Source organism: Neltuma alba, unplaced genomic scaffold (genome assembly GCF_004799145.2).
Source record: "Neltuma alba isolate B1F8T4 unplaced genomic scaffold, ASM479914v2 tig00003155_pilon, whole genome shotgun sequence".
Classification (NCBI taxonomy): Eukaryota; Viridiplantae; Streptophyta; class Magnoliopsida; order Fabales; family Fabaceae; genus Neltuma; species Neltuma alba.
Genome location: NW_021633163.1, coordinates 108763 through 122103, shown reverse-complemented (window position 1 = coordinate 122103; position 13341 = coordinate 108763). Strand labels below are relative to the sequence as shown.

Here is a 13341-nt window from a genome sequence, read left to right as displayed (position 1 = left end):
TTTACTAATTCAGGAGTCTTTTTTTTTATTACCATTTTTCCTAAAATTAATATTTTAATTAAAAAAATCTTTTATATAAAATCAATCAGATAATGGCAATATGAAAGGGGGAATAATAATAATAATAAGTTGATTGAAAGGAATCTTGGACTAGGAATGTGTGTTCGTTTGATGAATTCAAGAAAGACACTTAGGTTTCTGAACGTTGGTGTCCAAGAAAGGCAAACCATTATTCTTTCCGTTTTGGAGTTATGGCGACTGGATTTTAGGTAAAGACAAAAAGATAAAGATAAAGCTAATTTAAAATGATTTCATCTTCATTATAAATAATGATCATTGGGTTAATTAAGATAATGATAATTACCAAATTGACTTTCCTCAAAAGCTAAAGAAGTTTGCAATTTGAGGAACGGAAGATACTTTTTACACATTAAATTTAGTTTCCTGCTTTTCCAAAATTTATCTCCTCATTACTTATTTTCTTTAGAAAAAATTATTATGAGATCTTAAGAAAAGAATATAATCACACAAAAAAAATCCCAATGATAAATTATTAACAGCATGAATTTATCACCTCAAAGTACTTTACGCTGTATTTTGTTTTGCCAGCTTTTAAATAAATAATTGAGAATTTAATTTTAAAGTCTTGGAAGAAATACAATTATGGCTTGGGAATAGATTACTCTGAGATTTACCATTTTAATATTTTGTGAGAGATTAATCTCTGTTGGTAGAAAATACTTTTAGTTTCTATGAAAAAAAACTCTTAACTTTTTTATTTAAAATAAAAACATTGAATTCTCCACGAATGTATGATCATGGATTGTTCAACAAATAGTTTTGGACCATCTAGAAATATACCAGGCTGATAAAATTTTGAAATAAATATTGGAGATAATGATCAAATTATCCCATTGACTTTCCGGAAAATGACACTTAGAAACTAAACAATCAAAATAAGTGTAAATAGGGACATTGTCAATGGTGGCGGCAAATTTGGGGCAGAAAAATGAGTTAAGTCTAAGCTGTAAGGATTTAAAATTTTAGCATAGTTTCTTTAAAAAAAAAAGAAATTTTATTACCAATATTAGACATGATCTGAAATTCCAATAAGATTACATAATTAAATAAATAAAGAGTAAGCCTGCAATGTGCTTTACAATGTCAATGATGCATAATGAACATTGCGTAACTTTTTAATTTTTTTCCCTTTCTCTTTCTTTTTCTTTTTCTTTATGTGGAAAGCAATCATAAACGAACGCTTCCAAAAATAATTTTTTTACAAAAAAAATCTAAGGTTTACATGTATCCAAAACTATAAGTCAGTTTGGTTGTCAGTTTTCAAATAATTTTTTTGTTTTGAAAGCAAAAGAAATTAAAGAAAAGTATGGTTTAAAAAACTTTTTTGGGTTGTGTTCTAAACAAATAAAAAATATTTCTTAAGAAAGTAAAACATCTTTTTAATGTTTTGTTACTTGTTTTACAAATTAGAAAAGAGTTTGAGAACATTGTATTTTCATTAATTAAAAATATGTTAATAAAGCAATATGTTTTTCCACAAAATTAAAATCCATCATGCTGTTGTTTTTCCTTCTTTTTTTTGTTCCTTTTTTATTTTACGATGATCAAGTGAAAATCTGGATCAGTTTTTTGTCTAAGCTTCGTACGAACAATCTCCTCTGCTATATGAATAACCAAAGGAGATTAGACAAAGAATTCCCATCAATCCATCAACAAAACAAAACCAAACCTTTTTAACTTTCTGATTTTTTTTTTCCTACTAAAGCTTTTTCCTTATCAGAATTACTCGTGTATTTTTTTTTTTAATGAGACAGGCTTGGTAAACTATAAAAATTAATTGCCAAAAATGATTGATTTAATTATTAAGAATACGATTCATACCCTAAAAGAGTGTGAATTTTGAATTATACATTTGTTATCAGTGACTTATTTGTAAGTATTTTCACAAATGTTTTTTGTGTCTTTTGTTTTTTTGGTAAACCCTCAAGATTTAACATTAACTTAGTTAAAATTTATAATAAATGAATAAATAAAACTTGATTTTTTTTATATGGCTATCTCACTAAGTCAGATTTAAGTATTGTTGGGCTCAATTTTCAATAATTTTCATAGAAATTTTTTAACATTCACACATGTTACAATTTAAAACCTTGTTTTTAAACCGTTAAAACTAGGGTTGAGCAACAAGCGGGATGTGCTAGCTTGAAGGTTAGCTCATAGCCCGCCCATTTATAAATAAATGGGCATGGGTTAGCCTATAACTCGGTAGTAGCCCATTTAAGCCCGTATTAAATGGGCTACAGGGTAGCCTGTTTAGGCTGACCTGGTTACGGAATAACCCATTTAGTTTTTTTTTGGCAATTTTTTCAACATAGCTACCTTGTATGCAATCTTGTGAAGCTGTCAATAAATTTTGCATACCAAATGGCAGACCAAATATAAAATAACATCACATAATATCAACCATATTCAATCACACAACCTTACATAGAGTCATTTAATGAAGAATAAAAATATTTTAAAAAATTAAAACTTAAACGGGCGGGTTTGGGTAGCCCAATACCTTGCCCATAGCCCGTCACGTTTAATGGGCTACCTTGTCCATTTAAACCCGCCCGTTTATAGTCTTTTATTTGGATTAATTGAACGGGCTTAAACGGACAAAAATTTATGGGGCCACAGGAGGGTTAGCGGATCATGGGGTTTCTTGCTCACCCCTAGTCAAAACGTGATGTGTTTGTAATAAAACCTAACTTAGATCCTTAACTATGTGAGTGAAAAAAAAAACCCACCTCTGAAATTCCTCAAATGGGGAGTAGTTCTTGCAGGGTGAATATTCTTGGCACACAAAACTAAATGACTTTAGTAGAATTTTTTTTTATTGACTTAGAAGAATTTTGATGCCGAATTCATGAGTACTTCTTTAAGCCCCTGCTTGGTATTTAAAATAAAAAAACATTTATCCAAAAATAAAGATGTAAATTTCTAACACCATTGAATGCTAGCTACTTTTTTTATTTAGGATTAGAAGCATAAAAATTGTTATCCATCTAATTATTATATCTCATTTTAATTTTCTTTTAAAGCGTTGATTTTCCCATAAATGTATAATTGCAGTTTCTAGAAATATAGAAAACTCATGAAACTTTAAAATAAATATTGTAATAATGATCAGAATCAGACTCAATAATACTACGACTTTCATTGTACAAAGTACATACCTACGACATTCTTCCTCTCTTGGCAGATATCATATCTGCTGGAATATATTTATAATATATTAATAAGTTAGTTTTAACATGGTTTACACAGATAAAAAAAATCTTAAATTTTATTAATTTTTATTTAAAATTTAACAACATTTTAATTTTACCCTAATCTAATATATATTATGTCTCATATAAATAAAGTCAACATAATAATAAATAAATAATAACATTATATATTAATATACAAAATTTCTCTTAATGCTTTATAAATAAGATAAAAATATATATATTCTTTCTTTGCCCTGTAGCTAAGACCAAAGGAGTATCTAGCAATAACCGGAAACCTAATTATTATTGTTATTACTATTTCAAATTCCAACAAGATTACACAATTAAATATTAAATAATTAAATAAAAAAAGTACATCAGAAACGTTATTTAACATTTTCCTTTGAATATGGAAATGGAAAGCAGGCATAAGTATTCAGAAACGAAGGCCTCCAAATGATTTTTTTTTTTTGGGGGGGGGGGGGGGTAACAACATCACATGAAATCAGAGTCCTCCGTTTTTAATATTCGTACAGATTCCCTTTTGCTCTGCTGTGAACCCACCAAAGTAGATTGGTCAAAAAATTGAAATCTTTCAACTTTCTGATTTTCTTTAATGCATTTTCCTGATCATAAATCCCTTCCAATGCAAAGACAAACCCTTTCCTTGATTCTTCAGCATCTTTCAATTCAGGCTCTGTCCATTCAACAAGCTCCTTCGTGTATCCCACATTAGAGAATAACACTTCTGTGATTGGTGTTATTGGCAGAACTTGAATCAGAAGTCTGCAAGATCTGCAATCTGCAGAAGCCCACCATAATGTACTGTCTCTCTTGTTAGACCACAAGATCCCCACAATCCTATTCTCCTTCACAAACTCTTCTTCATACATTTTGTTTGATTCTTCCACATGCCACCATGTTTGAGCAGCAAGAATCTCCAGAGCTGTGAGGGTTGAACCAGTGGCCATCAAGTCTGAATCTTCATATACTAAACCCATTAAAGCTGCTGAATAGTAAGCATTCACTGCTTCACTTGTACTCTCTTGGTTTCTGCCATGTTCAAACTCTGTTAAACCAGCAGCCCACGAATGCAAACTATAAAGATCAAAACATCTCAAACGAGTATAATATGGGTTTGAGTTTGATTTCCCTCCCAGGTTGATGTAATCTTCAACTAATGAATAAGCTTGAGGTTTGTGTTTTTCTCCCCAGTCTGGATCGATCTTAGCAAGAACAGCCATTCCGTATATGAAGTAACCTATGTGATAATGATGATCGTTGTAAATCCCAAATCCAAAATCTGCACCTGTACTTGTAGATCCTTGTTTAGTAACAAGTCCTTTCCACTCTTTCTCGCAGAGGAAACCATTTCCTTTGAACGTTCCGTACAGCCATGGCTCGATGGATTGCTTCAGAAAGTTCTTGACTTTTGGGATTACTTCAGGATATGATACTTCCTCTGCTATAAGTGCGAGTCTCGCAGCATTGGCAACATGCTTCCCGTACAAATAAGACGAATTCGTTGAAATGTTTGATGGATTCAGATCGTCCACGTCTTTAACCAGAGCTGAGATGATTTCTTTGCAGGAGTCTTGTTTGATTCCTTTTGTGGAATGCCAAGTTACAGGAATTGGGTTTATTTTTAGAACCCATGAAGCTCCGACGACTCCGACGAGATCGCCGTCGATACTTCTGTACTTGAAATCGTGAAGGATGGTACAATCGCTTTCTTTTTCAGAAAGAAGCTTGAGATGAAGCGGGTGTGCGAGCATAAGCAAATCTCCAGACCTTCTATTCTGAAATTTATACTCAACACGATAGGGTTTCTTCAGAGCGGCGTCCCCAGAAACAGGGTAGCAAGAACTGAATCGATTCAAAGTTTGCTCGGAATTGGGATTCTCGGAATCCGGCAAAGCCGCAATCCGAATGATCCCATAAAACCCCTTACCGGAGGTAATCTCCGACGACGAGGTGCGCCTAAAACGGACCGGCGAAGAAGCATAGATGAGCCACGTCTGGTTGTTATCAAGCCTTATGGTGTGTTTCGTGAAATAATCACTCGACGACAACCACACAATGCCGTGGACGGTGGAGATAGAAAGCGACGTCCGCCGTGTGACCTCGGCGGTGACAAAGGGGCTTCCTTTCACGAGAAAGAATCGGAGATTGGAAGAGGGAAGCTCAAGAGTGACACTGAGATCGCTATAAGACGAGACGACATGTGATATATTAGAGGAACTGCATCGAGAGTTGGATTTAGAGGAGATGGTGAGATCAGGGACGAAGACCTGGTACAAGAGGGCGGTGGAGAAGAACATGAGAGGGTAGGAGAGAGAAAGAGAAGAGTTGGCGGATTTAACGAGGTAAGGATGGAAGTATTCGTGTTGGTCGCCATTGTTGAGGACGAAGTTCTGGAAGAAAGAGTTGGTGGGAAGAGGGGAAGAGAGGAGGTTGGGGGAGAAGAAAGATGAAGGGTCTGGCATTACAGTGGATTGGGTTAAGGGGAAGAGAAATGGAGACGCCATTGATGAAGAAGAAGTAGAAATGGAATTCATTGAACAAAAAGTTATGTGCAGGGCGTTTACAGCTTGAATAAACTTGAGATACCGTAAACGAATAGAAACAAAAGGAAAGCCAGAAAGCCAGAAAGCCAGAACGCCTAGACTAGAGAGTCAGTTCAAGTGGCTACAAAAGTCTTTGGCCCTAATGATGTGATCAGTGAAAGAAACAGCCTAGTTGAGCAGGCGGTAAACGAGAAGTCCTCTCATTGTTGAAAATGAATGTATTGCGCGCGTGCCATAGCTTCCAACATGGAACTCCAAACAGTACACATCACTGAGGGTTGGTTTTCCTGCAACTAAGATTTTCCTGGAACCAGTCTGACAGACTAGTTAAATTGAAGCGCGTCAGGTGTGAGGAAACTCATTATATAGAGGAAGTACGCAGTATTTAATTATTTATTCATATTATTCTTACATTTAACTAGGGAGAATATTTATGAATAAAGGTTGAGGGAACGGAAAGGTATGCTTTGACTTGCCACATGGGGGCATTGGGCCGTATGGCGAGAGTGGAATATATAATGCTGCCTCCCTCAGCAGTTTTGCAGCTTACCCGACCATTTCCATACGCCGAAGGGATCACACCCGCCAAGGGAATCTTTAGACCATCTCCCTTGACCACGAATATATAAATGACACTATTTTTTAGTTTTTAATAAGAGTTAGATAACTAATTTATTGATGTATTTACAAATCATCTATTAATAAGACGTTAATATTAGTAGTGAGATATGAATTCTAAATATTATGGGTTATAAATCAATTCCTTATTAATTGGACAACTATTGTTAGTCATAATTTTGTTAATTAATTTGTGACTTTTTTTGATTGGGTCTGATAAGTATAGAATGCAAAAATTTATATACTCCTTAATCTTGCTTTAAGGTGGAGGACGAAATTTTTTTTGTCCGATTTATTAATCACATTGTTAAATTTTTATATAAATGTATAATTTTACTATTTATTTACTATTGTGCATACTTTGTTCTCATGGAGTATAGTGTATATTAAATAGGGATAGAATTAAAAAGTTATTAAATTTTAAAACAAAGTTAACATGATTTAATATTTTTCTTGATTACAATTAAACATGCTGAGAATGACTTATAAATAAAATCAGATCAGAGAAATAACCTTCAAATAACAATCATCATATGCCATATATACAGTAATACTATTTTTTGTTCTTTTTTTTTTCAAGAAACAACTACTAAAACCACACAGTTTAAAATGTTAATTAAAATTAATAATTGTGCAAGCTATATATATTATGCAATTATATCTTTGTTTGTAACAAGGTATACAAGAGATAATGAATAGAATTTTATTACAAAAAAGATAATAATTGACATATAATTTAACAAGGTTAAAAACAAAAAGATGGGTTTTGTTATAAATATTGTATATATGTGGATATCCATAACTCCCAACTCTTGGGATTCTTCATAGGATTTTTATCTTTGAGTATCTTAAACCCATAACCCCCCAATGAACGACTTTAGAACAATTTTTCATGTTTATTGTCATTATTCCCTTATTCATTTTTTTGTAACTCTTGGATTAGACTTTTATGGTTGGGAGCCTATAAATAGAAGCCATATACAAGGCATTTGTACCCATATATGTATATGAGAAATACTCCTTGTTTTCTCTCCCAATTCTTGTCTTGCTATCTTTTTTCTACTCTCTAACTTCCTTATTTTCATAACACGTTATCAGCACGAGTTTACTCTGAAGATTTGAGGTATGCCCTTTGTAAATTAATATATTCTTATGGTATATTACTTTCTATTAACTTTCCGTTACTCAATAATTCTTTTTATCCTATTATCATTTGCAATTTTGATTTTCTATACATTTGCTATGCATTATGTTATTTATTAATTTATTCTTTCTATACATTTTAATTCTATTACCTCCTCATTGTGATATTGTGTTATTTATTTATTTATTTATTTATTTTTCCATACTTCTTGTTTTATTGTTTGTTTACACATATATGTTTGGTTTATATTATGTCGTTTTATATCTATTACAATATTATATATATAATTATATAATGTTATTTATATTTGGATTTATTTATTATTTATATTTGATTATGAATTTGAATTTATTTAATTTATTTTATTATAGTATTATTTTAATCTCATTTTATTGAATGGCTAGAAGCTATAATACTTTTAATCCTGTGATTAGATGACTAGAAGTCATATCACTCTTGTAATTATTCTTCTGTTAAAGGACACTATGAGTGCCTTTAAATGACATGACAAGAAAAATTTATGACACTTTGATCATCTAATGGTGACAAATATCAAAGTCCTGACGGTTAAATGGTGACAAATATCAAAGCCTCAAAAGCTAATAGTTCAAACATCAAATGGCATAAAAGAGCTTTATTTGAAACATTTTTACTATAATCTTGAATACTAATATTTGAAGAAATTGATTATGTGCTACTGAAAGTAAGGAACATGTCTATAAGAGTGATAAAGAGCATGCCCACATTGTACCGTTGGAATTAATAATTGAATGGCAATAATCTTTGGTTTTAGCTACTGAACCATAATTGAGGAGATATTGATACCTTTATAGTCAAAAACAATTATGAGCAAATGTCATAATATGACCAGAAGTCATATGGACAAATATATGTACCAATCCATTGAAAGTAAATGTTAAAATTGGTTATGAAATCAAAAGATCAAGAGATATTATGTAAAGTATGAAAATGTAGTTATGATGCCCAAGGTAATGTCTTATAAAGAAATATGCTCAAATTAGTCAAAGTTGAAAAATATAATCATTAGTCCATAAGACTATATCCAGAAGGTTATATAATATTATTTTAAATTTCTTGTGATTGATTGATAGAAATATATTATTATAAGTATTTGATATTAAGATATTGATAAATATTAAAAGTAGTTATTGGCCACTTTGAAATGTTAATTTATTATGCCAATTTACTTGCATATTTATGAATGTGAATTGTGAATGTAATTTATTTTCATATCAATAGAATAGCTAAAAAGATGATCATATTATGATATTAGTACTTTATTATGCTATTTTTGCGCAAATTAAAGAGATGATATATTGTTCATATTTTGTTTATTTATATGCTATTTGTATGATCTTAGTTTGAATGATTTATTGTGATTTATTGACAATAAATTTTATTATGAGCATTAGAAATTGTTTTGAGTTTAACTAAATAAGAAATTAGTTGAGAAGAAAAGTTAAGCATTCATAAAATATGTAAGTAATTTTTCAAAAGATATATTTTGAGTATTACAAATTAAATAAATAATATATATTAATGTTAAAAAGTTTTGCCAATAAGTTCAATTTTACACTTTATTCTCAAAAAGTTTATTTTAAAAGATATTTTATATTTTTTTTCTTTTTAATTATATAAGTTTGTTTATAAGAATAAATTAAGCACGTGAAAATGATAATTATAGTTTAAAAATTATGATTATTGGATTAATTCAAATATTATTTAATTCTTTAAGTTCATATATTTTAAAAAAAGTATAAAAGAAAATTGTATATCTAAATTAAATTAGTTTTTACTGTAACATTTGAGAGAAAAAATCATATATTTATGTCGCATTTGAATTGAGAGAATTGAAAGTTATTTAATTTTATGAGAAAATTTATTATAAATAATTGATATTAATTTTGATTGGTTGGACAAAATCATCTTTGCAGTATGTGTAAATTCTATATATATTAGAAGTTAAATTTATGATGCTCATAACTATTTACTATTATGTATTACAATCTTATTAAGATAGATTTATCTCCTTATTCTTATCAAATTACATAGTTCCTGAAGAACTATGTGTAAAAATATTAATATAGTTCCTGAAGAACTAATGTAAATTTTTTTTTTTGGGTAGACAAAGAATTGACAGTGAAAAATATAACCTATTGCTCTACATCAAAACTTCGATTCTCCCAAGGGTCTAAAATTACAAGTATGAATTGATGTTAAATAGAGTTTTACTTATATAAGAAACTTGTTTAGTAAACCAGAAGTTTACTTGCCCAATTAGATTTACAGTTGGTGTTATCTTGTTTGATCATTATGAATCATATATATGATGTAACAAATTATTGATGATTATTATTGACATCCATTGAAGAATCAGAAGATTCTTCATGAATAGATAACATATTATATGATTCAAGATTTCATATCGTTATTGTTCTCAAAGAAAAATTGATTATGTTGATATCACTAGGTATGATGGGGAATAGATCTCAATATTTCTGGAAATATATCAAATTCAAATATATGGGCCCATACAGATAGCATGTAGATCATACAAGTATTCAATAAATTTGATAGATACTTCTATAAAATGGTTACATGTGTTATTATCATGGTGTAACCTGAAGTTTGCAAGAATAATTGAGTAAATCATTATATATATTAAGTGCACATTTCCATAAAAGTACGATCTAGAAAATTTTTATTGCAAACGCTAGTGAGTTCATATCTTAGCTTTTTAATGATTATCATATATTTATTAGAAAATTGTTGAAAAGCCTGCTTAATAGAATGATCAAGCAAAATAATTTATTAAAGCCTCTAGAAGTAGCTATATCAATACTTTTGAAAACAAGATCTTCATTTCAGTGTTGACATATTTGATTTAACATTTTATAGCACTTTTACATATCAAGCCAACAAATTCTCCCAATAAAAATTGGCTTTTGGTCAGGAGCCAAATATTTCCATCTTAAAAGTTTAAATGTGCAATATTGATTATTATGAGCCCACCACAATGCATATAGATGGATATTTGAAAAAAAAAAGTTGGGATATATGTTGAAAAAGAATCTCCTTCTTGTCTTTAAATAAAATGAAATGATGTTTCTAAATGAAACAAATGAATTTAGAAGACTCATATGGTATGATTAATGAATTGTTATTCAACAAAGTTTTTTTAACATGAACAAAGTTTTCCCAACATGAGGGGGGGAGATTGAATAGCTGGAAAAGATAACATATAGAATACATTATTATTATCAAGTATAGATCCTCAGATATATGATGATATGAACCAGAAATTCATCAAAGAATGCATTCATGAGATATTACAAAATATTTGCCAAATGCTATTCTGCCCTAGTTAAGTGAGTATTACTAAATCTCATATTCCAGCTGCAAATATTCCAATTAGTATAAATAAAAGTGAGACATGCTTGAAGCATGAGAGATTAATTGGTTCTGATATAATTGTATTGAATAAAAAGGAGCATGAAATTTAAAAGTTATACTAAGAAGGCATGCGCTCTAAAAGAGTGCCAAGATATAACTTTTTTTTTTTTTTAAAAAAAAGCCCCAAAAGAGGTTCAAGTACTTGAAAAGTAATGAACTTAATAAGTTATGCCGCAAGAGGAAAAATGGAACCAAAAAGATAAAGTTGTCGACAACATTTTTTATAATAATATCACGTGATTTTAAAGAGGATCTTATATGAAAATAGAAATTTGGCCAAAAGCAAAAGGAAAAGAGAAAACACGCAATGAAAATATAATTATTATTTTAACATGTGAAAATTATAGACCTGCATTTCAAATACATCAAATACAAAGTTATTACGTGACATATGAATATTTTTGTGAAAATAATGAATTTCACAAAGGTCCAGTGATTATGATTATGCACAGGGGTGTGCATGAGGCCTGCATGCCCAATAAGCCTGTCCAAGCCTGCAAAAAAAGCGTTTAGCCCAGCCCAACAAAAAGCTGCCTGAATAAAAATGGACATTTTCAGGCCGGGCTGATTCGCGGGTAGGGCAGGGTATGCTACACTGCCCGTTTGGCCCTGCCCAAAAAAAAATATAATTATATTTGTATTATAATATATAATATAATATTATTTTAAGCAATTATCCCCTTTATTTTGGATAAAAAATTAGGTAAAATTAGAAAAAATGAAAGGAGCATAACAATTATAATTATATAAAAGAACTAAATATCAAAATATAAGATTAAATATGTTAAACTACTCCAAGTCAAATTTCCTTCTTTTCCTCTTACCTCCATTTTCCCCCCCTAAAAAAACCACCAGTTAATTCTTGTGCTTTCACATGACTACAAGAATCCGTTAACTATATGAATGAAATGAACTGTAGAATTGAATTGCAGAATTAGCTCACCTATTAAATGTTTTAATTATTAAATATTTTTTTGCCTCCCATAAGAAATCAAAGGCTGAAGAACAATACTACATAAGCCTTATATATATGAGTAATTAAGTCATTCGTGATAAATTTTTTTCCTCTCACTTGTCTCAAAGCATGATAATTAAATTTTTTTCTATATATGATATGGGCAAGGTGTTGGGCAGAAAAGCTCACCCTACTTAGCCTGCCCTTACCCAACCCAAAATGGTTAGGGCATCTACTGGGTAGGGCTGAGTAGCGGGCTACAAAACGCAGCCCGCTCATCTTTCGAGCTGGGCATCGAGTATGAGGCTTGCCCTGCCTAGCCTTGCCCATGTGCAACCCTAATTATGCATAATATTTTGTGGTAGATGCAATAATTTTTGCATATATTACTAGTTTGGCACTATATGAAAAGTGAAATATGTATCTATTAGATATCGTTATAGCCTATGGATGTGGCTCACTAAATAATGAAGTTTACATTAGAATTCCTAAAGGATTTAAAATGCCAGAAGCATACATATATAGAAGAAAAGCATCCAATATTTGAGATATTATGATGATTAAGATAATCTAAGTATACATGTTTGGCTCAGAAAAATGTATTAGAAAATAAATAATTTCGTATCTTACTTGAGCTGCAGATCAAATTATTGAATGTATCAATGATTGCAAAATGATTGATTTTTGTTATGATAATTTTGTTTGCAAAATATATTCAACTAAATAGACAAGAAGTCCTATATATTTATTCTATAATAATATTTACATATATTGTCAATATTATGGTAAAGATAAGTTTCTACAGGTATGCACGTGAATAACGAAACTGAGATTAGATATGTAGTTCTATGAAACTATTACGTGATATCATTTTGTTCAAATTAAATTAATCATGTCGATGTAAGATATATTATAATATTTTTCAGAATAACCTTTCTTTGTAGTTTTCTCGGTGCAAGTGAAGAATACATTGATAATTCCACATATCTAGAAGATATGTTAGAGGAATACATTTCAATATAATTTGATGACGACATACTATGCATAATTCAGCTAAAAAGAGGATATGCTTGAAGAAGCATTGGACAACTTGAGAAATTAGTATACTCTATTATGATAAAATGACAGAGTGATGCTGTTGGCACGGAGAGTAAAAGTGATGTTGTCATTGGGGGGGTAAAGATCATACTGTACTCTTTTCCTTAGCCAATATTTTGTCCTACAGGGTTTTCCTTGCAAGGTTTTTAACGAGACAGCTCCAATATATATTGTGTACTCTTTTCCTTCACTAGGTTTTATCCCAAT

The 13341-nt window shown here is 30.4% G+C and overlaps 1 protein-coding gene across 1 annotated transcript; it reads right to left on the bottom strand.

Moving 5' to 3' along the window:
* Positions 1 to 3677: 3677 nt before the first annotated feature.
* On the bottom strand, positions 3678 to 5965 carry LOC114740446 (endo-1,3(4)-beta-glucanase 2-like). Its single transcript, XM_028928590.1, has one exon. It carries the CDS (start codon positions 5834 to 5836, stop codon positions 3800 to 3802), a length of 2037 nt encoding a protein of 678 aa, XP_028784423.1. The 5' UTR covers positions 5837 to 5965; the 3' UTR covers positions 3678 to 3799.
* Positions 5966 to 13341: the final 7376 nt, after the last annotated feature.

Excerpts from the sequence above, each read along its gene's own strand:
- LOC114740446 (XM_028928590.1), bottom strand. The coding sequence starts at position 5,836 with ATGAATTCCATTTCTACTTCTTCTTCATCAATGGCGTCTCCATTTCTC.